The 27,783-nt window shown below is 41.2% G+C and overlaps 1 protein-coding gene across 1 annotated transcript; it reads left to right on the top strand.

The window, feature by feature from the left end:
• ibtk (inhibitor of Bruton agammaglobulinemia tyrosine kinase) lies at positions 1 to 27,575 on the top strand. The gene is made up of 29 exons (XM_022205005.2): positions 1 to 188; positions 882 to 1,757; positions 1,896 to 1,992; positions 2,326 to 2,450; positions 5,812 to 5,922; positions 7,092 to 7,262; positions 7,469 to 7,586; positions 8,343 to 8,523; positions 10,432 to 10,555; positions 10,856 to 11,033; positions 11,327 to 11,480; positions 12,740 to 13,124; positions 13,359 to 13,615; positions 13,699 to 13,785; positions 14,082 to 14,164; positions 14,494 to 14,531; positions 14,639 to 14,735; positions 14,847 to 14,948; positions 15,835 to 15,952; positions 18,236 to 18,296; positions 18,991 to 19,118; positions 20,513 to 20,625; positions 20,826 to 20,971; positions 21,347 to 21,465; positions 21,694 to 21,792; positions 22,007 to 22,162; positions 23,008 to 23,208; positions 25,845 to 25,977; positions 26,397 to 27,575. The coding sequence occupies exons 2-29, from the start codon at positions 1,434 to 1,436 to the stop codon at positions 26,520 to 26,522; spliced, it is 4,032 nt and encodes a 1,343-aa protein (XP_022060697.2). The 5' UTR covers positions 1 to 188; positions 882 to 1,433; the 3' UTR covers positions 26,523 to 27,575.
• The last annotated feature ends 208 nt before the right edge of the window (positions 27,576 to 27,783 follow it).

The raw sequence follows: 27,783 nt of genomic DNA, 5'->3' as shown, positions 1-27,783 counted from the left end.
GACCAATCAGAAGTCTCGACCTTAACGAGGGTTTTTACCTAACTGCAGGGTTTTAGGGTTTCAGTCCTGCCAAGAATTGGCACAACTAAGAAAAGTGTTTGCGTTTGTGGGTTGTAGTGATGACACAGTGGATATCCGTCGTTGATGCTACCTTCTCCATGTCCACTTCTTTCTTTATCTAGCGGAAGGTAAGGAGAAACTCCACATTACATTACCTTCAGCTCGCTAACGTTAGCATTAGATGATGTGTCAGTTAAGCTAGCTGTCAAAGTAGTGTTATCCGCCAAACGTTAAGTAACCACACTGGGCAAACTGCAGAACCTACGTTTATTAGTGCTTTTATCCACATCGCACGTCTGGTTCGCCTCCACATGTTAGAATGCATAGAGAATTATAATGTGGCTTATGTGTAACGTTGTATTATCTGGGCAATTTGAGCTAATACTAGATGTAGCAGCTAGCGTTAGCTTGTGCCTGTGTATAGCTTGCTGCTGCAGCAAGTTACATAAACAATAAGGAAAATAAGAAAATCTGTTATTCTTCTCCCATAAAAGAAAATGTTCATATGGCTTTGAACATGTAAGTTCTTTGATGAAGTGTGGTGGTAACTGTAAGAGGCTATTCGGCTAACTTAGCCTGTTACATAATCCCGATGTGTTGTCATCATTACACCTCCCTTATTAATGTCAGATAGTTCGTTGGCCATTAAACCTGTCAGAACAGCTGATCTAAGCTAACCAAGTCTGTAATTAGGCCACACTTCTTCTGGCCTTTACATTTGCAGCTTTTCTCCTTATTATCAGCACATAGAGGTTTGCATGTAAGTAAACTGTGACTGCAGGCTGTTGGTTATCACTGATGTTTTACATTTTTGTCCACAGGTGCACTCTACAATTATGGAGTTTTGAAAAAGGAAGTGAGGATTTTGGGGGGAAAGGGAGCCTTTCCCCTCAAGTTTGGTGGTTGGACTGCTAGACAAGGTCAGAGGGTTGTTGAAATTGTTGCCTTTTGTAAATAATTAAATGAAAAACTATTTTTGCAAACATTCAAATGTACAATTTTGTATAAAATACGTTGCAAAACCTTGTATTTATTGAATTTTTGATGCCAGCTTATGCTGCAAGCACCTTAGTTTGTGTTCGATTATTGGTTGAAATGGTGGACTGAAAAAGTCACGCAGAGGCTCTGGGGTCGCTAGGGTGCGGTGGAACCTCAACACAAGCACAATTCTAGCGCTCCAAACCATTTCGACCTTTTGTCGATAGTTTTTTTTTTTTCTTTCCTTGGGAGAACGTCTCTGTTTTAATACGTGGTGTTTCTAGTTTATCACATTGTTTTTGAGTTTGTTTGCAATTGTGGGTGGTGGGCTGTCAGAAGGACTTTGTAATACGAAAGGGAGGAGGGTGCACAGGGAAGATTTGGTGGAAGTCAGGATGAGTCTGGTACCGCTGGACTGCACTCCAAAATGCCGGTCACAGCAGCATGCAGACCAGGTGGTAGCAGCACTAACTGGTGGCTCCGAGGGCCAGCTCCGGGCATTCTTGACTTCACACTGCCACAACGCAGCCACCTTGCGGGATGCCTTTGGTCGCACAGCCCTGCACCTTGCCGCCTCACTGGGAAAGAAAGCCCTGCTCGAATGGTTGCTGGACAGTAAGAGTGCTGACCTGACGCTGAAGGATAAGGAGTCCGGCTGGACCGCTCTACACCGCAGCGCCTTCTACGGACAGATCCACTGTCTCATATCACTGGTGAAGGTCTGTGTTGATGGTGGCTCATTATTAACTAATGTGCTGTTTATTGGTATTATTTAGAACATACAGATTGTTTGTGAGGAGAGTACAGCCTCATTTCTGAAAGACTTTGAGCTGTATTTGAATTGGTTTTGGTTTCAGCATGGGGCACTTCTCTCTACTCAAGACAAAGAGGGTCTGTCTGTTCTGGACCTGACAATGAAGGACCGACCAGCACATGTTGCTTTCAAAAACACTGGTAAGAAAAGCTGACAGCTGATGATGCAACTTATATTACTTTAGTTTTCTTTTTACGATGAGTGTCATCATGACTTCTTCTGTCACAACTGGGACATATTTCACACTTGTATGGGCATTGGGTTTACGTGCCCCTGTGATTTTATGGTGTGTCTGTCTGTCTTGTCATTGTGCTTTATGGTTTTACTGTTATTTATATGCAGAATTTCTGAAAGACTAATAGACTACACAGTGTGGCTGAATAATATTTCCTCCTGGTAAAGACCGCTTAAGTGAAGCTTCAGATAGAAATGTTGTGGCTTTACATAAAACCATGTTTTCTTCTTCACCACAGACCCAAATGAAGTATACACATGGGGAAACAATACTAATTTCAGCCTCGGCCATGGCAATCAGGAGAGCCGGCAGCACCCTGAGCTTGTGGATGTGTTTGCCAGGACTGGAGTTTACATCAAGCAGGTAGGCTAACAACATGCTGTTGTTGTGCCCAACCTCTCAAGGGAGAGGGAAAGTGTTTTCCTACAGCACAGGGATTCCCCACCCTGAAAACCTCACTCACATTTCTCTCACACCATTAGTGGCCTCCTACGTCAACTCGGTGCCAACATGCGTTACGTCAAATAAAAAAAGATAAAATACAAATGTGCATGTGTACTCCAGATAAAGCACGTCACTTGGGTCAAACCAGCAAAACACTCCTTTCCCCAGAGCCCTGTGTTGCACAATGTTGTCCTGAGGGGACATCAGCATATGTAGAAATGTTTTTCCTGTAGGATCTGCTTCAACTGGCTCATACAATAAATCCACAGCCATGGAAATGATAGTAATCTGTGAGAGTGCTCATGGTAAATTAAGCTAATCATGCAGGCATAGCACATGATATTATTCCGAATGCTGTGGTAAATCATTGCTCCTGAAGACTGTCACAAGTGGTATTTGAGTTTAATACAGGGCGTTGTCAGTGTGTCAGCTGGGACTGTCTTCATATTAATTTGTGACTTGGTGAAACTGGTCAGCTGCTAGACTCCACCAGCCGGGCTACAGTTCCTTGCAGTTGTCATGTGGACGCTCTTAGTGTGATTAATATAGCTCCTGGCACCAGTGCAACTACCCCCAGTGGTGGGTGTACACACCGGGTTCCATTTATAGTGGGTTAAGTAATACCGAATGTTCGACGTGTTGTCATTTTTCTTAGGATTTCACTTTGTGTGTGGTTTGCGTATTTGAGTCATTCCATGTCAATTCAACAAATGCTTGTTGCACCACTTTCTCAGATCCTCCCAAAAAATTTTTTGGGCTTTATTTGGATAATTTTATGAACAAATGCAAAGTATTATGGTTATAAACATACAGTATAAGCAGTAATGATCTAATCTAATACCCATAGTCAGTCCAAACTTAATCCTCGCCTATGATTTTAGGGTTTTAAACTACTAAAAAAAGCAATTTATACTCCTTTTACATGGTCAGAATTTTTTCCCCTTCCAAAACTTGTACCCTTCTGGTGAGAAAAGTATAGAAATGAATGAAAATAAAAAAATACTGGACTGTGGAATTTCCCAAAATATCCTTATTATTTCATGGGCGACTTTATTTTGGGTTTTTCATGCCTCTATTTTAGGACTTATTCTTGTGAAAAGACATTGAAAGAATGAATTTTCTTCTTTACTAATGAAAGTTGCATAAGGTAAAAGTTTTAAAACATTAAAATAAAGCTTATTTATTGATTTATAGGCTGTTGAACTCAGGTGTAGACCCAAAATAGCCTAACTTTAGGCATTAAAAAGTGCATGTGGGATACATGGTACGCGGTTCAAATTTTTTTTGGAGGAACTAGTATGTGTGAAGTATGTGTGAACTTACTTTCATATTTGTTTCTTGTGCCAAAGATGAGCAACTGCTGAATCAATTTACTATACATTTTGATCCTCGTTTTTGTTTTTAGGAACCATTTACATGACCAACTAAAGATGAAAGATGAATCTGAAGCATCAGCATCGTAGTATAAGTTACAAAGGGCATATCTGAAGTTAATTATTATATAGACATTGTTTTTTCTTTCATACAGTAACTGAATAAGAAGAAATGGCATCACTCCCAGACTGCATTCTCAGGACAGCCTCGGTATCGTATTTGACTTATCAGCTGAATTTGAAGATTTGCAAGTGAAATTCATGCACCCAAAAGGTCCCAGCAAGAAGTTCACATGGCCTAGAAAGGATGACGTAGTGTGGGTGCCTACAGCCCACATCCTCTGTCCAATCACTGCTCCTTCAACACGCCGTGGTGGACAGTACCACATATCTGGTGCAGATGATGGCCTGATTTCAGAGAAATTCAAGCAGTTCAAAGGACAGAAATAGTGGTGTGATAAGTTGGGGACAAATTACATGTTTTACATGGGACCTAAGGCAATATAACTCATTTTAACTGCAATATATTAGTTAGAATTCCTAAAAAAAACGCCTATAAAACATAGTGCATTTCTTGGTTAAATTGGCCATGAAGGATTCAAGAAACAATGTTGATACTTCAGATATCAATTATTCGGATGTTTATTGTTATACAGACAAAGTTTCATGTTTCTACTCCATGTCCCACATTGGTTTCTGTGCCAATATATGTATGGTGTTTTTCAGTCTGTTTCATAAATAGGCATCGTTTTGAGGTCTAAGGAGACTAGCTAGCTCTTGGATATTTTTAGGTTAGAGAGAACTTTTAAGGTACTTTGAGATTTTTATAACATATGAACCTTGTTACTTATTAAAATTTGTGAAAAAAATGCCTAAATTCTTGAAAAATGCCATTTTCGCCAAATTTTTAAATTGCCCTGTACCACAGAGAAATGGGTATATTCATTCCAAATTTTTTTTCCTGCTCTATTGTTAAGGTGTTTGAACCCTTCAGATCACTTGTAAGTCTATATCATCAGTCAGTTCCCAGTATTATCTTCCTAAATCAAGCCTTTCTACCTAACATATCAATTTCCGAGTGGAAAAATAGGGATTTAAATATTTTATAACTTAGCAAATAGCAATCATATGATGTTAAAACTTTGCAAGTAATCTATTCTTATGTTGGGATAGTTAAAAAAAAAGTTTGGAGATGATCAGAGGAGGTCATGCAACAAAATTTCCTCAGATTTGTTGAAATGAGATGGAATGACTCATTTGTTAACAAATACCATGGTCGGTGTCATTATTGGTGTTTACAGAAGAAACTTTTTGTGTGAGGTGTTTTTTTCCTGACCTGCACCTGCACACTTGTCATGCAGAGTAATTTCATAAAGCCAGCAGAGGACAGCTGGATCTTATTTCATGACCACACAATGACCCAGTGGCACTAAGCGTAGTCTTTGTCTTGCTAACCCAATCCAGCAGGTGCCAGAGGTTAAATATTAATTCCACAATGACATGTTTTTAATTAAATGAGCTACACTAGTGTGTATGCATGTGTGTGAATGTCCACATCAATGTGATACTTCAGGAAACATCCCAGCGCTCTATTGAAGGCTTGAGGGGAGCAATGTATTAGTAATGATGTTTGCTTTTCCACTTGTGCCCTGGCCTTTTATTGGCACAGTGTTTTACTATCACTACAAGAGGGTTTGGCTGAGGGACATGGAAAGAGATGCATTACAGCCTCTGCTATGAGGTCAAAATTATAATGACAAGAGCTTTAATCTGCACAACCCCGGTCCTCAGTATTTCCCAGCAATAGAACATATGGGAGGTGTAGGATATTAAAATAAAAATAAAAGCAACAAGACAAAGTCACAATTATGTAGTATGTTTGTATTTAATATTTGTTTTCCCTGTAGGTGGTCCTGTGCAAGTTCCACTCAGTGTTCCTGACTCAGAAAGGCCAGGTGTTTACCTGTGGACATGGACAGGGAGGCAGGCTTGGCCATGGAGATGAACACACTTATATGGTGAGATTTGTTTGGCTGTTGGTATGATTTTAACAAAGTATCCCATATTTTTGAAATATTGCAGAAGAGTTGATCTTTCTTTTTTTAAAATTTCTTTTATGTGTGTGGGTGCAGATCGTAGTGACTTGAACATAAATATCTGTAGTAGCATCCTCTGTGACAAACACTGAGGACTGGTGTTGGACCAACCAACACGCTCATGAGTTTGAATGATATTTCACTTGAAATCTTAAGTTTAGGCTGTTTGCATGGGTGCTGTGACTTTAAAGATTCTTTTAGTAATCAGTTTCAGGCTAGTCGTGTTGTCTACAACTGATAAAGATTAAGTCTCCTCCCTGACCACAATTCCACGAGCACAGAATATATATTTCTTTTCACCCTTCTTTGTCTTTTTTGGTTTTGTGTGGTTAAGCTCAGAGAATTGCTGATCCTTGGAGATGAATCCTTTAGAGCCAGTATCTAAAGTGTCTCCTCTCTGACAAAAATATATTTTTCTTGGGGAAACAATTATTCTTTTGGAATGAAAATGAATGAAATAAGCATTCATTATTGGAATCTTAAACATAGAAAGTGTTTCTAATCGGTTTTTAGGGCGTCACGTGGGGGTTGACTGGGATGCATTGTGTCAAACAGAAAAAGTTGTGGCATTGCCTCAGTAGTTCATGTTTGTTAGAAATTTGTTTAAAAACCAGGATTTGCTGCATGTTTGCACGCGCTAACCCTAACCCATTTAATTTAACTCGCATTATATATCACGTCTGGTCTGATTAACATGCTACTTGCACAATGTCTCACATGTTCTCATGTACAGATACAGACAGTGTTGAGCTGTATCTGAAGATAGTGCTGAGTTTCACTACTCAACAGTAGTTTTGCACTTTAACTGTAGCTCACTATTGTGCTTGAAGCCTCTTTGACACTGAGATTGTGTCATTTGAGTGGTGGAACTTGTGGTGTAATGTGATAAACAGTACAGCACTATGAAGAAGGAATACACATGGGACACTGTTGGTATTAAATATAGAGGAACCACTGTGGTTAAACCCAAAGAGCTGCTTTGAAATATTGAGCAATGACCTTGGAAAAGTCCATTAACATTTCTGTATGCTCAACTTGCTTTTTCAAAATGTTTTTTTCCCTTATTTTTTCCTTCTCATTCCTCCTACCAGGTTCCTCGAATGGTGGAGGGCCTGATGTCCCACCACTGCTCCCAGGTGGCAGCAGCTAAGGACCACACGGTGGTGCTGACAGAGGAGGGCTATGTTTATACTTTTGGCCTCAACACCTTCCACCAGCTGGGCCTTGTTCCACCTCCTGCCTCCGCACACGTCCCTAAACAGGTAGGAGGTAGCAGGGGGAGTCGTGGAGAGTGTCGCTAACCTGCTGTGTATATAAGAAGCGAGTGTTTGTCCCAAATCAATTTGTCACTGCTGCTGTAGGAAATGATATTATATAAAGGAGTGCTGTAATAAAATGTGTGATTCTTTTTGATGGGATTCTTTTTTTACACTATGCCTCTCTCGTCTGTAAAATGCTTTGTATGCAGGTGTTCTCCAAGATGCTGAAAGGCAGGACAGTGATTGGAGTTGCAGCAGGGAGGTTTCACACAGTGCTGTGGACCAGGGAGGCTGTCTATACAATGGGACTCAATGGAGGCCAGCTGGGTAAATCTCAACACTGAAGCCAGCAAGAGGGAAAACTGCTGCTTCTCACACACATACACTACTGTTCAAAGGGTTAATGTCACTTAGAAATGTCCTTATTTTTTCAATGAAGATAACATTAAATGAATGATAAATCCAGTGCAGACATAGTTAATGTGCTAAATGACTATTGTAGCTGTAAACAGCTGATTTTTAATGGAATATCTCCATAGGGGTACAGAGGAACATTTCCAGCAACCATCACTCCTGTGTTCTAATGCTACATTGTGTTAGCTAATGGTGCTGAAAGGCTCATTGATGGTCAGAAAACCCTTGTACAGTTATGTTAGCACATGGATAGAAGTGGGAGTTTTCATGGAAAACATGGAATTATCTGGATGAGCCCAAACTTTTGAACGGAAGTGTAATGTGGCTGAGACAGTGTGAGTCAGATTAAAATGAAATCCACATGAAAGTGTACCCTTGCCAGAGTACAAAGTAAAACATTTCACAGCTATTTTTAGCATGCAGCCATGAGTAATGATGTAGTTGCAGTGGTAGAATGGTACACATTTGAATTTACTTCTGTAGGAGAGACATTTGGTGAGGAGGGAAGCCCCTCCATCATGTCACAGGTGGATGACACAAAAGGCTATTATGTGATTGTGTTTATTTGTTCTTTTTAAATAAAATGCCAACACAAAACTCCCGGTAAATGGACACCCTTAAATGTTAATGAACAGTATGTTTTGTGTTCCTCTGTGTCTCGATCTTCAGGTTACTTGCTGGATCCTAATGGGGAAAAATGTGTGACAGCTCCTCGGCAGGTATCAGCGCTGCACCACAAGGATGTTACCATCGCCATGGCAGCAGCTAGTGATGGAGCAACAGTGGTTGTGACTGAGAAGGGCGATGTTTACCTGCTAGCTGACTACCAATGCAAGAAAATGGCTTCAAGGTGAATAAATCAGCACATTATTGAACATTCATTTCACATCCTGCATTGTAGAACTGTAAATATACATGCATTCATGGTAACTGTGGCTTGAGCCCAGCACTAAGGTACACATGAATCATAGATTTTGTATTTTATTTTACTGCTGTTGTTGGTTCTCTCCACTATGCAGCATTCAGTTGCTGTTCGTAGGACTGTCTGTCTGTATTTGGTGCTGGGGGCAGAAAAGTGAACAAAAACAGTGTTTGTCCCTTTGCCACTGTGCCATTTAGTACGTTTTTGTTGTTAAATATTATTTATAGCCATTTTAACTGACAAATAGCGTCACAAGCTGTCACACATGGTCCAGGGAGTTATTTGGTTTGTAAATTCTGTAAGAAATTCAAGTTTGAATTAGGTTTGTCTGAGGGTCAATCTCATTTACTGTTGACAGTTTAAGAAGCATTCACTCTTAGTTTTTTTTTTTTTCCTGGTTTCCATGTTGTTATTCAGGAACAGTGATAATGATTACTGTTAGTCAGTAAAAGCGACTGTCATCCATCATTTAAAAGCAAGCGACTTGTGTTTCTCAAATAAGAAAATTGGTTGTAAATACCTTTACCAATGTGTTTTATTTCTTAAAAGTATACAGCAGAATTATTTTTGTGTTTTAATTAGAGACACAGAGCAGGATGGAAGGAGGGAGACGGTTTCTGTCATAAACAGTGTTTTAATGCAGTCACATGAATGATGTCATTGTCATCTGCAAAATCAGCAGATCTTACCAAGCTGTTGTGCTGTGGATAAAATAGTTGTTTTATGAACAGAACACAGTTTGGTAAAATGACTAAAAATACAGGTTAATGAAGATTGGCTATTTTCACGTTTAAGAGTAGCGGTTTGACTGCTGGCTTCCATCAAACACCTGATCAATCAATCAATCAAACTTTATTTATATAGCACCTTTCATCCATTTAAAATGCAACACAAAGTGCTTCACAAAATAAAAGAATACAACAACAGAGAGAATAAAAGCATAATATAACCGACAGTATCCCGCTTCCAGATATATATACACACACACACACACACACACACACACACACACACACACACGGTGCTGAGACACGGCAGGGCACTGAGATTATATTATAATACAGACCGTTACCTACAAGCACATACTAGGGGCATGTCCTCTGTGTTCCCTCCATGGTCATAGATCTGATTGATCTGTCGTCTCTTTAAGCAACCGTCTGCTCCATGTCACTCTGTGTTCTAATCAGTAAATCACCCACTAAACCACAAAGAGTTGTCTTATCTTTTCTCTGATTCCAGAACTTATACATACTGAATTTCCCTTCGGGGATGAATAAAGTGATTCTATTCTGTTCTAACTTATTGCTGCATGTCTAACAACAACAGCCACCTTAGATTAACTGAATTCAGGTAATCAGGAAGTCAGAGGTGATGTTTAATCAAACACTAACTTTCAATAATTTGGGATCACTTAGAAATGTCTTCGTTTGGAAGAAAAGCATTTTTTTTTTCAATGAAGATAACATTAAATGAATGATAAATCCAGTGTAGACATTGTTAATGTGGTAAATGACTATTGTAGCTGTAAACAGCTGATTTTTAATGGAATATCTCCATAGGGGTACAGAGGAACATTTCCTGTGTTCTAATGCTACATTGTGTTAGCTAATGGTGCTGAAAGGCTCATTGATGGTTAGAAAACCCTTGTTCAGTTATGTTAGCACATGGATAAAAGTGGGAGTTTTACTGGAAAACATGGAGTTGTCTGGATGAGCCCAAACCTTTGGACAGTGGTGTACATTCTCTAGCAAGCACTTCAGTCATTGAATTTTATGCTTTTAATGGAAGGAACTTATGCCTTTTTTTCTAATTATTGACCTCTGTTTTGTCTTTCAGGCAACTTAACATTAAGAAGGTCCTGGTCAGTGGGGGCAGTCTGGACCACCGAGTAGATCCACAGTTCTTAAACGATGGAGGAGGGGAAAAGGTTGTCATTTTGGCGTTGGATGAAGCTGGGAGGGTAAGTGCATCGTTAGAAAGTCTTTAAGCACTTAGCGTGGAGAAAGTGAGCATAATAGTTTAATTTAAATCAGTTACAGACCAGTAAAGGGGGAGTTCACGTCTGTCTGGGTTTCTAAATGCTGCCCCATGGACAGATGGATCCGACTGTCATTTTTACCATCACTTTACTTGTTCTATTGTTATCGAACCTATGCTGCTCACTAGACAGTTATACAATCCCAATCAGTCCTGCCTGTATGCTGTACTATAGATAAAATGGTGACTAAGACTTTCCTTAAATATTTCCTGTCTCTCTCAGGTGTTCTGCTGGCGTTCCTCTGGCAGCTCGGTGAGGCAGTGCCGGTGGGCGTATGCACGTCAGGTTTTCATGTCGGACATCGCTCTCAGCAAGAACAGCATGATGTTTGTGACTCAGGACGGGGAGGGCTTCAGTGGCGTGTGGGCCGGAGAATATAAGAAGTACGGGGAGAAGAAAGGTAAAGTGTTTAGGAACTCGCTGTGTTGAATCACTAACATGGAAAATGTTTTGGATTGTGGTTTAACATGGACTAATAATAAAGTAAACTTTGTATAGCATCTTTTTAAAATGGAAGTTTTCAAAAGACGTTCTACTAAATAGAGTGAAATCATCCCAGCAGCACAAGTCTGAGGATAGTGGAATAGTGAGGAACAAAGCACATAATGGGATCGGTAAAGCAAATTTGTGAGGAAAAAAGAAATGACTACATCATTGCTTCCTTCGTCTGACGTTCTTCTTCTGGTCCTGCAGAGGTTAGTGTGGAGGTTTGTGGCCATTCAGATGCAGGCTCACTGTACGAACGAATCCGCCTGGAGAAGCTCCCCTACGTCCACAGAGCCGTCAGCATCACCATGGACTCTAAAGGACGGAACTTTGGAGTGCTTCAGGCCGACCCCAAGACTAGGTAGGAGATCACCCCGAAACATGAACAATAAATGTCTGAGCTAAAGCAAAATGCAGTCAGGTGGAACAATTCTGCAATAAATTCTGCCTTCATGAAGGTCATAAGTGGGTTTAAAGGTGTACTACATAATCTATGTGGTTTTTGCAGGAAACTGGGCGGTTGTTTCTATTATTTTGTCCACACTTCTGTCTGAACAAGACGGTGTACCATAATCATGAAATGAACTTGACACCTCTAAAACAACAGAACATTAGAACCTTCATAAAATGTAACATTTATTACAAAACTATGTATTAAACTGGATTACTTTGAAGACGTTTGTAGGATTGAAGCCTAAAAATAAAAACCTTTTGGACCAGTTAATCATGTGAAGTCCAAGCTGTTTTGCAGCCTGTGTAGAAGTCTGGATTGAAATTTAAGCGTGTCTGTCCCATCAGGCTCACATGAGACGGTTGACTGAAATACTTCCTATGAGAACGGGTGTTAGAACTAAAAACACTGACTACTGAAGGGAATGAAGGAAATGAATCTACAAACTCAAGGCTATTTTTTGAGGAAGATATGGGAAGTATGAAATCCAAACTTCACCCATGAGTGGACAGAAAGGGGCTACAAATCCCATGTAGAGGATGATGCTTCTGTCATTATTAATAATAACTAGGGTCATTGCTTTCAATTTATTGTGTCCACCATAAACGCCATAAAAACAGGCTTTTTATTACTCACAGTAAGGTAAGAGACTAAACCGTTAATGCTGCCATCTAGAGGGGAAAGCTGATTTTTGCTCTCATGGGAGAGGAAGGAAGAACAGTTCCACTTTAGAAGCATTAGCTCCCCTCAGACCTAATGAGGATTTATGGGTCTTTTATGTTTCAGACTGTAGCTGTGTGGGCATAATGCAGAATAGTGGACTATTTATCTCAGCTGGTTGTGTCTGTTCTTTATTTTTAGATCTCCTCCCTGTTGATAAGGTTTACTGCTTTTCTGAGTCAGCTCGGAAGCTTCTTGCTTCTTTTTGTGCTGTTACTGCTGTCAGCATTAATGTAACTGCTATCATGGTGGTTCTGTTACTGAAAAGCTCTGTGGTCCATTTGCGTTTGTCTTTTCTACGTTAAATAGGCACCTTTTTAAAGATTCATTGCCTCCAATCCAGTTGCTCTTGTTTTGAGTTTTAATTTGTCATTTTTGATCGATGTTTTCTGTAGATTTTCTTAGTTTTGTTTTAATGTTTTCCCTCTGTGTATGTACTTGCACTCCAGCTTGTATGAGGTTCCCAGCATTTCTCCATCCTCCTTCTCCCAACACTTCCGAAGCCTTCTGGATGAGGCGGACGAAACGGACAGCATCCACGATGTGACGCTTCAGGCTGGGGAGCGCACCTTCCCGGCTCACAAGTTCATTCTGTCCATGAGATCCGAGTTCTTCCGGAAGCAGTTCATGTCCGAGCATTGCGGGCTTGATGACGAGCTTGACAAGGAAGTGAGGAAGAGCGAAGATGCTGTGGGCTGCGATTTACTTATTTTGGAAAAAATCCCAGCAGACATGCTGGAACATGTGCTCCACTTCATCTACACAGACTCCTGTGAGCTGCTGGTGCACGGGGCCCGGCCCAGAGTGTCAGGGGCCGTGATAGGACAAAACCAGGTGAGAAAAAAGGAGTTATGCTTTATTTACTCTATTTAGTATTTTTTAAACCTTCCCTTTCCAAACTTTGCTCCACATTAAGGCTGCATCAATGTTATTAGCTACAAAAACCTGCAGAATATACTCACAGCAACCCGAGTATGAAACATAGATCTTCACTGACCCTGAAGAACTCTGACTCACTGTGGTTATTTCATGAAGGCTGTGTTCTTCTGTCTCCGTTTACTTGGCCAGGATTCAGAGCAGGAGAGGCTTATCAGCAGCCTGCAGGACTTGGATCTGAGAGGTCGCTCAGCCCTAGAGGTGTACCGTTCCCTTCCCAATGCGACCAAAGGTGATAGCAACAAAGCCAAGAGCAAGAGCTCCAAGCCTGGCAAGAAGGGTAAAGGAGGCAAAGGTGACAAGGCCGGAGCCAACGAAGGAGGGGCCAACCCTGTGAAAAGCTTACAGGGCGTGGCAAAGAAGCTTGGCCTGAGCGGCCTGTCAGCACGGTGAGCGGTCCAGTGTGCTCTGATGTAAAGCAGCTCAGCTTCAGTGTCATTCCTTTAATGGTGTTTTCTTTGTTCCTCTACAGGCTGGATGGTGTCAAATATGAAAATGGAAAAATTAATGTTATCCTCAAGAAAACTGGAAACAAACCCAAATTCTACCAGAAGAAATGGTAAGTTTATAGGTGTACATTAACAGCTGCAGCAAGAAGTCTTCTTTTCCCTTCAGGGGTCGTCACAGCAAATCATCTGCTTCCATCTGACCCCATCCTCTGCATCCTGTTGTCTCACACCAGCCAACTTCATGAGTTGCAGCAATTAATAAGAGTTAAAATGATAAACAACAGCACTCAATTTAGACGGTCGCCAGGTCGCCATTTGCGACGTTTTTCGTCACAGATAGCGACCTGGCGACCGTCTAAATCGAGCGCTGCTATAATGTTGTGTTTTTATTTGTGTGTCTGTGCAGCTCGTATCTTTGTGATGTTACTTTGAAATCTGAAGATGGGAAAGAGTTTCCTTGTCACAAAAGTGTCCTCTGTGCAAGGCTAGGTAAGACAGCCCCCCATCATCAAAGAAACACATCGTACGCATGTTTGTTATCATTCATATCATTAAAAGCTGTACCTTTGTTGTTTTGTCCAAACATGTATCCCACAATTCAACATATTTGGGTTGAAAAATCATGCTTGCTCCCTCTGTAGTAATTTCATGAACGTTATTCCTGTCAAATTAAGGCTGTGGTTTTAAACTCTTCATTTTTGGGGTGGAATATGAGCTTCACATGTGCTAAAGTAACTTATTTAAAAGTGGCTGAATGTATTTAAAGTAAAACTAAATTAGCAGCAGTGTGTTTACTGTTGTATCTGTCGTTTGTGCAGAATACTTCAACAGTATGCTGGGAAACCCTTGGATTGAGGTACGCCAAGCTTTAACCTCATGCTGCTGCAGTCTTTAGCCATTCCCTGGTGTAAACTTGCACAATTTGAGACCAACACTAATAATTTCATTGTCTGAAACCTGCAGGCCACATCCTGTTCTGCACTAGAGATGCCGACCAGCTCAGAGATTCTGCAGGTCATTCTGGAGTATATTTACACAGATGAGGCTCCCACCATCAAAGGTAGTTTCTCAAGTTCAACACGTTTTTACCTCATATTTTTAATGATTATCGTTGGTTATAAACACCTATTCCACATTTCCAGTGTTTCAGACTCTTCTCTTTGCCCCACAGAGTCTCTGAACGTGGAGTTTGTCTGCAACGTGCTGGTTGTGGCTGATCAGCTCCTCATCACACGACTGAAGGAGATGTGTGAGGTCGTCATCACAGAGAACTGTACGTTCTGTTTCTTATTTCTACTCTGCTTCTTCTATTTGGCCTCATCTTTTACTAGTCCCATCACTTGGATACAATGCTGTGTTCTTGTTGTATAAAAATAATGAAGAAGGTTTAACCCTTTAAGCTTCAGTCAATTCCAGCCGTTTTCAGTACAAAAAATCGCTAATATTCTATTTTTAAATTTAAAAAAATGACGAAAAATACGGGGAATATTGGACGCACATCGCGAGGTGCATTTCCTTTAAAACGACCGATTCGGGGATTTTATACCGACTTCAGGACATGTTTTGGACAAAACAGTTTACTGGCTTGTGTCATCTGATGTAAAAGGTTGGATTATGGCCGTTTTTTGTGGAATATTTTTTCTGTGTATAATAATGAACCCGGAAATGTGAGTCGCGCTGTGTGCGTTGAAGCCGTGTATAGAGAACGGATGGATGAATATTCGTTTTTGTCGGACAAATGTGTTTTTCTCACCCGCTGTGGTAATCACATCTGAAAGTGGTTTATACCGGCAGATTCATGAGAATCTAAGCTTTCCATCGGTGTATAGTGTTTGTATAATCGCGTTTGCAGCCGTCGGACATTCTTGAAATTCCTATGCAAATTAGTAGGCGTCCCGCCGGCGGGACACCTACTACGCGCTGAAGCGTAAAGGGTTAAAGCAGCAGACTGAATATGTTGATGATGATGGGGTCCTCCAAACTTGTGTTGCTCCTTGTCTTCTGGTCTGTCATGTTCCCCTAAAAAACCCATCTTGCCATGGTTAATTCATGTTTATATTGTTTGGTATGTGATGCCCTGCGTTGACCTGCAGACATGAGCTGTCACAAATGCATCATTTGTTGATGTTTGTTCATAAACTGTTTGCCTTTTGTTTCAGTGACTCTGAAGAATGCTGCAGAGCTGCTGGAGTTTGCCACCATGTACAATGCAGAACAGCTTAAACTCTCTTGCCTCCAGTTCATCGTGCTCAACATGGCTGCCCTGCTGGAGTCAAAGTGAGAAACACAATCAATAACCCGGTTTGGATCACAGCTGATTCATAGCAGTTCAGAACAGTAACGTACAGAAACGTCCAAACGTCTGGGGTCACACAAATGTCCTTAGTTTAAAAGAAAAGCAGTTTTTCAATGAAGATCACATTAAATCAATGATAAATCCAGTGTAGACATAGTTAATGTGGTAAATGACTATTCTATCTGTAAACGTCTGATTTTTAATGGAATATCTCCATAGGGGTACAGAGGAACATTTCCAGCAACCATCACTCCTGTGTTCTAATGCTACATTGTGTTAGCTAATGGTGCTGAAAGCTCATTGATGATTAGAAAACCCTTGTTCAGTTATGTTAGCACATGGAGAAAAGTGTGAGTTTTACTGGAAAACATGGAATTATCTGGATGACCCCAAACTTTTGAACGGTGGTGTAAGTCCAGTTTAGAACTATTTAAATACGTTGCTATAATGACTTTAATGCTGTAAATAAATCCTTAAAAGCCTACATTGCTCTGTACGCGGTATGTGTTCAGTAAATACACACGTGGACAAAATTGTTGGTACCCCTCAGTTAAAGAAGGAAAAACCCACAATTCTCACTGAAATCACTTGAAACTCACAAAAGTAACAATAAATAAAAATTTATTGAAAATTAAATAATCAAAAACAGCCATCACTTTTGAATTGTTGATTAACATAATTATTTAAAAAAACAAACTAATGAAACAGGCCTGGACAAAAATGATGGTACCTCTATAAAAGATTGAAAACTATTTGACCAGAGTGACATGATTAACTCAGGTGTGTCATTTAATTGACATCACAGGTGTTTCCAAACTCATAATCAGTCAGTCTGCCTATTTAAAGGGAGACAAGTAGTCACCCTGCTGTTTGGTGAAAAGGTGTGTACCACACTGAACATGGACAACAGAAAGCGAAGGAGAGAATTGTCCCAGGACATCCGAAAAAAAATGATATACAAACATCTTAAAGGTAAAGGCTATAAGACCATCTCTAAACAGCTTGAAGTTCCTGTGACAACAGTGGCTCATATTATTCAGAAGTTCAAGACCCACGGGACAGTAGCCAACCTCCCTGGACGTGGCCGCAAGAGGAAAATTGATGACAAATTGAAGAGACGGATCGTTGGAATTGTATCCAAAGAGCCCAGAGCAACCTCCAAAGAAATTAAAGGTGAACTCCAAGGCCAAGGTACATCAGTGTCAGATCGCACCATTCGTCGTTGTTTGAGCCAAAGTGGACTTCATGGGAGACGACCAAGGAGGACACCACTGCTGAAAAAAATTCATAAAAAAGCCAGACTGGAATTTGCAAAAATGCATGTTGACAAGCCACAAAGCTTCTGGGAGAATGTCCTTTGGACAGATGAGACCAAACTGGAGCTTTTTGGTAAGGCACATCAACTCTATGTTCATAGACTCAAAAACCAAGCATACGAAGAAAAGAACACTGTCCCTACGGTGAAACATGGAGGAGGCTCAGTAATGTTTTGGGGCTGCTTTGCTGCATCTGGCACAGGGTGTCTTGAAAGTGTGCAAGGTACGATGAAATCTGAAGACTATCAAGGCATTCTGGAGAGAAATGTGCTGCCTAGTGTCAGAAAGCTTGGTCTCAGTCGCAGGTCATGGGTCTTCCAACAGGACAACGATCCAAAACACACAGCCAAAAACACCCAAGAATGGCTGAGAGAAAAGCGTTGGACTATTCTAAAGTGGCCTTCTATGAGCCCAGATCTGAATCCCATTGAACATATGTGGAAGGAGCTGAAACATGCCATTTGGAGAAGACACCCATCAAACCTGAGACAACTGGAGCTGTTTGCTCATGAGGAGTGGGCCAAAATACCTGTTGACAGCTGCAGAACGCTCATTGACAAATACAGAAATGGTTTAATTGCAGTGATTGCCTCAAAAGGTTGTGCAACAAAATATTAAGTTATGGGTACCATCATTTTTGTCCAGGCCTGTTTCATTAGTTTGTTTTTTTAAATAATTATGTTAATCAACAATTCAAAAGTAATGGCTGATTTTGATTATTTAATTTTCAATAAATTTTCATTTATTGTTACTTTTGTGAGTTTCAAGTGATTTCAGTGAGAATTGTGGGTTTTTCCTTCTTTAACTGAGGGGTACCAACAATTTTGTCCACGTGTGTAAGTCTGTGGTGATTCAGATCTGTCAGAGCAGGACAAACAGGAGAAGTAAAGTATGCGTTCTCATCAGCACGTGTCTGTCTGCTTCTGTGTTTTGCTGTGCTGCCCTCAGAGCTCTGGATATTCTTGGTGATGATGTGCTCATGGAGCTTTCTGCAGCCTACAGGAGGATGGTGAGTCACCTCCCATCCAGAGAAACATCCTGGTGTGCGTCAGATTTTCCGTGATCTCAGTGTTTGCTCACTGTTTTTCTTTTTTCAACAAAATGGCATGCAATTGAAACGGTTTCTTTAGCGGTCAAGATCCTAATGTATCTAACACATTAGTCATAGCAGAGAGGGTTTAAGGGCTCCTGGGACTCATCAGTTTGCTCTGACTTTCAACAATTTCACAGTGAAAAGAAATCAGCTCCTCCATCAGTGGTTGCCACTGCAGGGCGAAATGTGACTCCTTTGGAGTTGAAACACTGAGTCTTGTTGAAAACTTGTCCTTTTTTTGTTCTTTTGTTAACTCTGAATATAGTGTATTTCTGACATAACTGGAGGTTCTAGAAAATATACCGGGATATAAGCTGAGCATGAAGGTAAATCAAAACACTAAATGACGTTTTTTTGCTTTGGGTTCATAGAAACACTGTTTAGAACTGAAGTCAGATGTAATAAGGGTTTGAATATTTTATTACTTAAATTTCAATTGTGAAAATCTTGAACTGATTGAACTGGAAGTTTTCTTCAGTCTTCGTTCTCTTATTTCATTGTTAATTTGTACGGAGTCAGTTTCCTGATGGGATGTGTTACGGTGCATCACCAGTAAGTTAACAATAGGGGGACATGGATTGTCTTTAACAATGTTTTATTTTGGTTTCAGATCCCAGCAATGCAGAAGCGTGTAATCACTCCGTACCCCGATGCACCAGACCTCAGTATGTATGTGGATGAAGATCTGGACTCAGCATTCAGCCCCAAACCAGAGGCAGAACTGGATCACTCTTGCAGGTACATGAGCATGAATTATGGAATCAGTTGGTGAATGAGGATGGTGACTGCTTAAATGTACAGATACTGATACTGTAGTGCTGCTTAGACAGACTATTCTGTAAAACATACATGCACTTCATTGTCATTCTTCTGTAGCGGAAAAAATGCTTTGACTAGTTTGTATTTGTTTAAACCAATTAGTCACATTTGGAAGAACTAAGTGACAGATGCAGCTTCAGTGTTCCCTTTAGATAATGATGGGGGAGTGTTTTGGTGGAGCACCTGCTTGTTGGGAGGCGAGAACGATAATTTCAATGTCTAATTCACCACAAAATGTACCAGCAGCACTGCCTAACTGACCGGTCCAAAACTTGAAACGCTCAGTGGCAGAGCTGAAGGGACAGGAGGTTGTTGGAACTGAAGGAGTTTGTTTTTCAAAGTTAGAAATTAAAGAAACTGAAAATAGTTTTTGCAGTGGAGGATGTGAAAAGAAGCCATGAAACAACAGGACTGTACAGCACTGTGTTTCCTGTCACACCTGGCAGAGATTAGTGCACGTTTCACCCACTATTATTCTGAGTTGATCATTTATAACTGCTGCTGCTGATCTACGTACTCATGAGTGCCTGATTTTTTAGAACTTGTAAGTTATGGTAAATTAGCAGCATGAATGCTAGGTTTGCTTAAAATGAAGCCAATCTACAGAATTCACTGCCCTGTCTGACTCATCAAACTCCGGTGGTGAGAAAAGTTTGCTTGTGACAGAATAAATCACAGTCATCTGACTTATATCTGAGGAGATGATGATGATGTTTTGTGTCGCATCGTACAACCTGTCGCTCCGTTTGCATCCTTTGAACAAGTCAGCATGTCTGTGGGTGAAATGCTGAGCTGAGCTGGATGTGTAGATGAAGCATATTTACAGATGGGCTTTGGTTGTCCTGACTGTCGGCTCTCTAAACAGAATCAGGCCTTTTTATGTCATCTTTGTGGACATCAGTGTGCAGTTATGCCTGTTGTTGTTGTCATTGTGCGTTCATGAGAGGGAAATGAATGGCTGGCAGAAGCAGCACACACACACACACACACACACACACACACACACACACACACACACACTTTGCTGCTGTCACACATCTTCTTCCACAGGTTTTCATGAAGCATCATCATTCTGAAGTATCGGTGCTGATAGAACGAGGATAGTAAAGTTCTTCATTATAAGCTACAACAGTAACTTATTGACATACAGTGATTTATTATAGTGTACAGGATCTTCCTCTGATGTAGTGTTGAAACCACTAAAGGTTTATAGTTAAAAAGCAGAAGGCAACCTGCGAGTCCTAGCTGGCAACTTCAAACAGCTCAGCCAGATAATAAGCTGCTAGTAATTGTACAACGCTGTCTGTCCTCAGAGAAATCCTGTTAAAAAAGGCCAAGATGAAAGCTAAGAAGAAACCGAGGAGACGCTCAGACAGCTCAGGAGGCTACACGCTGTCTGAAGTCATTCAAAGCCCTCCTGCTGCAGGTAAACTTTCACTCCAGAGGACACGCTGTTTTCAAAGATGTTTTCCTCTGAATACCATCAGTACAGGTCACACTCAGCACACGGCCACATGTCCTGACGAGCAATCCAGTTTTCTGTTGCAGCCATCAGTTCCTTTTTAAGGCATCAGGGTGTTGTTGGGTAACTTGTCATAATCTTATTACCATGCTCTTTGTCCTCAGTGGTGTCTCTGAACCTGGTGAAGTCCAACAAAGCTAATTCAACAGAGTCCCTGCAGGAGCTTCTCACATCGGACTCAGAAGGCAGCTACATGGGGGTGGGCAGTCCTAGAGACATGCAGTCACCCGTCTTCCATGACAGAGCTGAGGTACATGTTTTATCTTTAGTTTCTTATAGGTAGAGGTGTGAAATAATGTAGCTCTGGTCCACACACAACTCATTGAATTACTTAAAGATGCCTTCTAATAGTTATCTGTAAAACCATCACATAAACTAAAGTATACTTAAGGTTTGGGGACAGTTACCCATTGATAATGCCAGAGAATATTTAAATAGGAAGTCAGCTAATTAAGTAATGAATGGGGTAAAAGATTTATTTTTTTTACTTGCAGACACATACTTGAAGTTTAAATTTAATGCAGCTCAGTACGATTAAGCCTGCAAAGGTGGGCAACAGATTACTGAAGGTTTAGTTGGGAAAAATACTGACAGTGAATATAAGATATTTATTTTAAATCTCCAGGATGAGAAGGCTCTCAGTCAGAGGCTAAAGACCCCACCCAGCACCCCAACTTCCCTGAAGAACGGCCTCCCAACGCCTCCTAACTCTGCTCCACAGACCATCCCCAAAGTGCTTCCCTGGTAAGGTGGACTGCTGAAGTTTCTTCTCCTTTGCCTAAAAACACAGGTTTGAAGTTTGCTAGAAGTCACCTCGTCTTCAGCATTTTAACCTCATATCCTCCCACTTCATTTTGAGGAGGTGGTTCACAGAGAAGAGGAAATATTTCCATCCCTAGTTAATAAATAACAGCTGAGCATTGAGCTGTGTAGCCTACGCACTAAGTGGGAGTGTGTTTTTACAATCTGCAGTCCGGCTCGTGCACCTCCAGTTTTGGACCTGAGAACCATCATGGACATGGAAGCCAACTCTCTACAGACTCTTGGAGCAACTCCTAAAAGCCCTGGAAGGTGAGGGGGGTGTGCTGCATTTATTTAACCGAGGGAACAGGATTTATAGTGACCACCTAGTCTCATCAACAGGAGGTAGTGATGGCGTTAAACCAGTGACTGACTGATGTACATGTCTGCACTGGATTTGTTTTGTATGCTTTGGATGTGTTTTGTTTCACTCAGACGGTGCATATCAGTAAAGATTACGTCATATCTTCCTGCTTACCCTCAGTGTCAGCACCAGCATCAAGCACTCCCCTGTTTCCACCAAACTGTCCCAGAAACAGAGGAAGATGTTGGCCATGGCCAGCAAGGAGACCAGTGTGGATTCTACAGCGTCCAAAGCAACCCCCGCAATCCCCCCATCCAGAAGCAGTGGGAAGGCCTGGTGAGTGAATCCAAATGTGAAAACCACAGCTGCCCACTACTCACTAATGTCATCTGATATCTTCTTCTCCTTTTAATGGGCTTTGAGCCTCTAACTCTGACAGGTATGGCCTGGTATGCCAGGAAATATAAAACTGACAGGCATTAGAGACTTCTGTGTTTTTGTGCAGTCTGCCTTGCATGAATTATCTCGTAGCTCCAATAAAACAACTTGAACTAATGGACAGAGGTGTAGAAACTGAAGAACGTCATAGATCATAGATTTTACAAGTTAGCACCAGGAAGATTTCATGGAGAAAATGGGTTTCATACTCTGAAAATATCTGCTTTTTTCTTAATTTGTTTTTCAAGAAGTAATTTCACTAGTATCTTTATGTCAATAATGTTGTTTTGGGGCATTTTCTATGTGTTTTTTTTTCTTCAGATGTATGCATACCCACAGAATCTCTTTGCCCTGCCCCTTGGTTTGATATTTGTTTAAAAAATACAAACAAAAACATTATCATGGTCCCTTCTACAGAAAATAGAATTTAAGTTCTGGCATTAAAATAAGCAGTGGTTGTTTTTAAATCCACTGCACCTGCTTTTAACTGCAGATTTACAGTGAGAGGGAGTGTGGAGACCTTATCTTAAACAACAGATCACTAGGTCTGCTTTGAAGCAGTAGTAATCCAAAGTAGTTTAAATCAATCCACTGGACTTTAAAGTCCAGTGGATTGATTTAAACTACTTTGGATAAACATGACCTGGATGAATGAGAACCTACACAGAGCAGTAGTAAGATAAGGGCAGCCATCCCATTCTTATATTGTGATTTCATGCGTTGTCATTCCTTTGCTCCTGCAGGGCAACAGCCGTCCACTCTCCTCCCTCATCGTGTTCCTTTCGGGCTCTGCTGGAGGAGGAGGAGAATCGTTTAATCAGAGTGGGCCAAGCAGGAAGTCAGAGGGGTCAAGGTGCCCTCGGTTCACCTGTCACCGTCACACCTGCTGCCAGGAGGGTCACGTTCAAATGTGCTGAAAGCAGCGAGCCGGAGAGACCCACCGGGTGAGCAAAGTACTCAAATATGATGGGGGAAGGTGCAAAGAGCTGGATGATAGAGCCGTGATTCCTATCCTGTAGTGAGTCACAAATGGCAGAAATGAAGGGTGTTTTTAATTTGCTTTTATTATATATCGGACAGGAAACGTGAGGGAATGACATGCAGTAAAAGGCTACAGGCTGGATTCAAACCGTGACCCCTGCACGGAGGTTAAAGCCTCTGTTTATGGGTCACCGGCTCAGTCAGCTGAGCTATTTGGGAGCCCAGAAATCAAGTTTTAGAACATATTTGTCTGAAACCAAAAATGTGCCGCTCAACTTCAGTGACACGGTGAAACCCTCCTCTGGTGCACAGAGGCAGGTAACATGCAAAGCTGGTTAGCACTGAGGATCATTGACCAGATTAGGTGTCAGTGGTTTGGCACAAAGTGATCTGGACTAAGAACCAAAGTACAGTGCTCCTGTTTATTTGCATTCAGTCAAGAATTGAATCATAGAAGAGCCAGACATCCTCACCTCCTGGTAAAAAAAAAACACCCTGAAGCAGAAACACAGCTGACAGGTTGCTGCTAATGTTCTCTACTGCTGATCACCACATGGGGGCACTGTTGAGGTGTCCTCATTAAAATGGTATTTGGTTTATAAACCTCTTCAGCAGCATTATATTCCATTGTCTTACTTCACCTCCGGTTCATGTTATTATAATAGCCTGAATAACATTTAATTAATGGTGTGATGCCACAGAAAACCTGAAATGTCGTGGAAACCTGACAATGTTTTTAGATTAAGAGATAAAACAGGAAGTTTATCTCTGTTGACTGTTTGTTCCGAGAAGGCAGGAATTATTTTTTCAAACAAAGTTGTGACTCAGACTTGAGAACTTGTAGATTTTATTGCTGGAGAAGTGACAGGACCTCCTTTAGTTTGACAGATTGAGGGACACGGTGCTCTGGTCTGAGTGAGGTGAACAGCTCTGAATGACCGGTACAGCTGGGTTGACCTGCCCTCAGACACCGAGTCACCCTGACCTTTACAACATCTGCTGACAGCTGGATAAACACGGCGTACACACACAGTATTCCCGACTCTTCTCATAGTGGTCTTTTCTGTTTGTATGATGCTGGATGTCGCCCTGTGTGTGAGAGATACAAAAAAACAACGACCATCTGCAGGTCTTCAGTCATTTCAGGTCTTGAAGGGGAAGTTGAGCTTTCTCGGAAGTGCATTTCTTATATCTGATTATCACGCTTCCTTCGCTGAATGCTGCAGACTTCTAGATGTTTAACAGCTGCATGAGTCACTCAGTGATGTTGATCAGATTTGATAAGGGCAGCCCTCATGTCACAACGGATCACACAGAACGGGGAGCAGGTTTCAGGTTCTCCTCTGTATTTGGATGAGTTCAAAGCTCAGGAAGTAGCTGAAGCAGCCGTGTACATTCTGGGACCAGATCTCCATAATAGTCAGTCAGATTTAGGACCTTTCCACTTTGTTTGAATGTCGTGCATTTTTTCACTGCTTTTGTTTCTGACACATATTTGTGAACATCCCTGTTGGCCTGATGAACACACAAACAGGCTTCTCTTCCTGTGTGACTTTAACATGCCTCATAATGAGTGATTACGGATGATTTTGGCCACATCTATTAAAAAAACTGATGAAAATGAATGGTGAAGTAAGAAATCACTTAAAGCACACCTTCGTCAGCCTGCTCGTGTCATGTGTAGGACATGTCGTATTTTACATGTCAGAGTCATGGAATAGGAACAAGCAACATGTGCCTTCTGAGCCAAAGAACATAAATATTCAGAGGAAGTGGTGTTTCACAGCCTGCTTTTTGAGAGAAGCATATTTTCAGTGTGTGTAAAGGAAGACTTATTTATACAGCCAACTACACACACAAGGGTCCTTTTACAGTCATTTTAAAACCATATGTGTTTATAAAAATGTTTACATGTAGATGCAGACCTGATATGAAAAGAAATAAACACAACAGGAGAAGGCAGCAGAAAATAATATTTAGTTCTAGTTGGGGCAAACTGTAGATGATTTGACTTTCTGCATCACAAAGTAACTGATAACTGTATAAATAAAGTTGTATTGAACTGGGATGTTTACATGAGATGTGTGTCCCACTGTGCTGTATCCCTCTGACAGTCACTGAACAGAAGAGATGCAGAGACCGTTTATCTCCTGGAGGCTACAGACACTGGAACAGCTTGTTTAGAATAGGACTAAAACCAGGACTCTACTTATTATGAGAAGAACTGTCTTTGTTGTAATTTGAGCTTAAAATTAAGAGACACATTCTGGGAACATATGAGACTTTGCTAAAGAAAAACGAAGCTAATATGACACCTTTAAACCAGCTTGTTCCTACATAATTATTTAGCAATACTTTGTGACCCTCTGTATTAAATTAAAAAAGAATTGTAGCGTTGCCTCTTAGCTCATGTAACAGTACCTTAAATCGGTCTAGATGTGTTTTAACTGCAGTCCAGTTATGTAATCATCAGGAGGTCTGTTGTGGGCATTCACACACAGCGACTTGTCAGTAGTGCTTGACTCAACCTTTGTCCACCTAGCGATCACAGCTCGGTCACCGATACCATCCTCTGTGTTTGTCCCCGACTCCCCCCCAGGCCCTGGGTGCTGGGGGCAGTGGGCAGTCCTCCCCTCTCCTCCCGGGTGACCTTTGCTTCCATCGTGGAAGAGGAGAAGCAGCAGGAAGCGGCGCTGATCCGCAGCCGAGAGAAGCCGCTGGCGCTCATCCAGGTAAACCTGTCTGTGTGTGTTAGCGTTGTGGTTCACACTGCTGTCAGGGCTGCATGTATGGCTCCTATACGCAGCATCCAACCACAAACCGAAGACGTCTGCTGCTTCTGTCTTCTCCTTTTGGACCAGTGTTTCATCTAATGAGCATCACATTCGGTTCGGTGCTGTTAGAAATGAGATGCCTTCAGTTCTGCCTTGTCACAGCCCACTCTGCTCCTCTCCAGCTGATGCCAGACTTCTGTCTGCGCCTTCACAAAACACTTTTATTTCCCACTGTGGCTTTCTGGTTGCCATTATGTAAAACACTCTTATTACCATCAAGCTTTCAGTGTCAGCGTTTTCTCTTCTACCCTCAAATGAAATGTGGTTTTGTTGGCCACAATATCCCGGCTCTAACTCCTTTTCTTGTGTCTTTATAGATTGAGGAGAGGGCAATCCAGGACCTTCTCCTACATTATAAGGCGCGTGACAACCCAGATGAGCTAATAGTGGTGGAGAGGTCTTCCAGAGGTCCCATGGCAGCCCCAACCTGGAACAAACACTGATGTTTAACAGCACATACCATCAAAGTGAGAACATGGCGTCCGGTTGTCACTCTGTATTTTTGGCAGCGTCTCAGCTGCAGCTTCCTTCAGAACCCCATCACATCCATCAGTCCGTGTTGAGATGTTCCTCAGACTCATCCAGCCCAGTGGAGCCTGAAGCAAAACGATGCTTCCTTCTACAGTGTTACGTTCTTTTATTGCTGCTCAGCATTTTGTTTGTGTGTGAGAGAATGAGTGTTTTCCATAACTGAATGTGGTCCTGGAGAGAAGTTTTGGGCCTGGGATTACTGGTGCATGTTTTATTTTTCAGTTTTTTTGGTGGAATTATATCATTACTGAGCAAAACAATAACATGAAAAGTAAACCGCTTTCATAAGTAAATATTGTAAGTGATGTGAAGTTGAAGTTGCCAAAGAAATGAAAATATATTGAGATCTTCAAGCCACAAAATGGGTCCAAACTACGTCACCACAAGGGCTTATGTGTGTGTGTGTGGAATCAGTGGAAGCTCTGAAAGAGTGCCAAATATCAACTGTGGCAGAGCATCAACTGCACTTAATAAGCAAAGTAAGCTGTTTACCAAGGCAGTACAAAGAGTTTCTATGTTCCATTTTATCTTCTGTCATATCTACAGTGTTTTAGTGGTTGCATCAGCTGATTTGCAGTGATATGCTGGCATTGCTAGAATTTGTGAAAAGCATTTTAAACATGAATATAGTTCACATTTCTCAGTTGAAATACAGTAGTTGCAGTGACTTGTGAAGTCAGAGGACACTTAGTAGGATAGATTGTGTGAAACTGGTTAGAAATGGTGGTGTGCCTTTATTAATGAATGACACACAGATACAGCAGCTAAATATCTTATTTTTCTCTACTATTTTCTTTCTTCCTCGCTTGTTTTGCTGTCCAGTTCTTTTCCTGGAGCCAGTGTAAGCTTGACAGGTACCTCAGATCTGGACCATGCATTGTCATCTTCAGACGCCATTTTTCCTTACGTGTGTGTGAATAGAGAAAATGGCATGCAATAATAAAAGAACTCACCTGTGCAATGAACCTGTCTCCCCGTCTGTATTTCAGATTAGATTTGAGTGGACAGAATTAAAGAAGAGACAGGTTTAATTTTCGCCGTAATTAGCTGCTTTATTTTCTGTCTTTTTATAATAAAAACTTCAGTCACTTAGTAAGTAATGTGGCTCTCACAGCATTTAATAAGAGTAACATTTAATCTCCCTCTGTCCTGACACGTCATCTGCCCTGCATG

The sequence above is a fragment of the Acanthochromis polyacanthus genome, chromosome 12 (genome assembly GCF_021347895.1).
Source record: "Acanthochromis polyacanthus isolate Apoly-LR-REF ecotype Palm Island chromosome 12, KAUST_Apoly_ChrSc, whole genome shotgun sequence".
NCBI lineage: Eukaryota > Metazoa > Chordata > Actinopteri > Pomacentridae > Acanthochromis > Acanthochromis polyacanthus.
The sequence above is the reverse complement of the archived record's forward strand: the minus strand, read 5'-3'. Positions and strand labels throughout refer to the sequence as shown.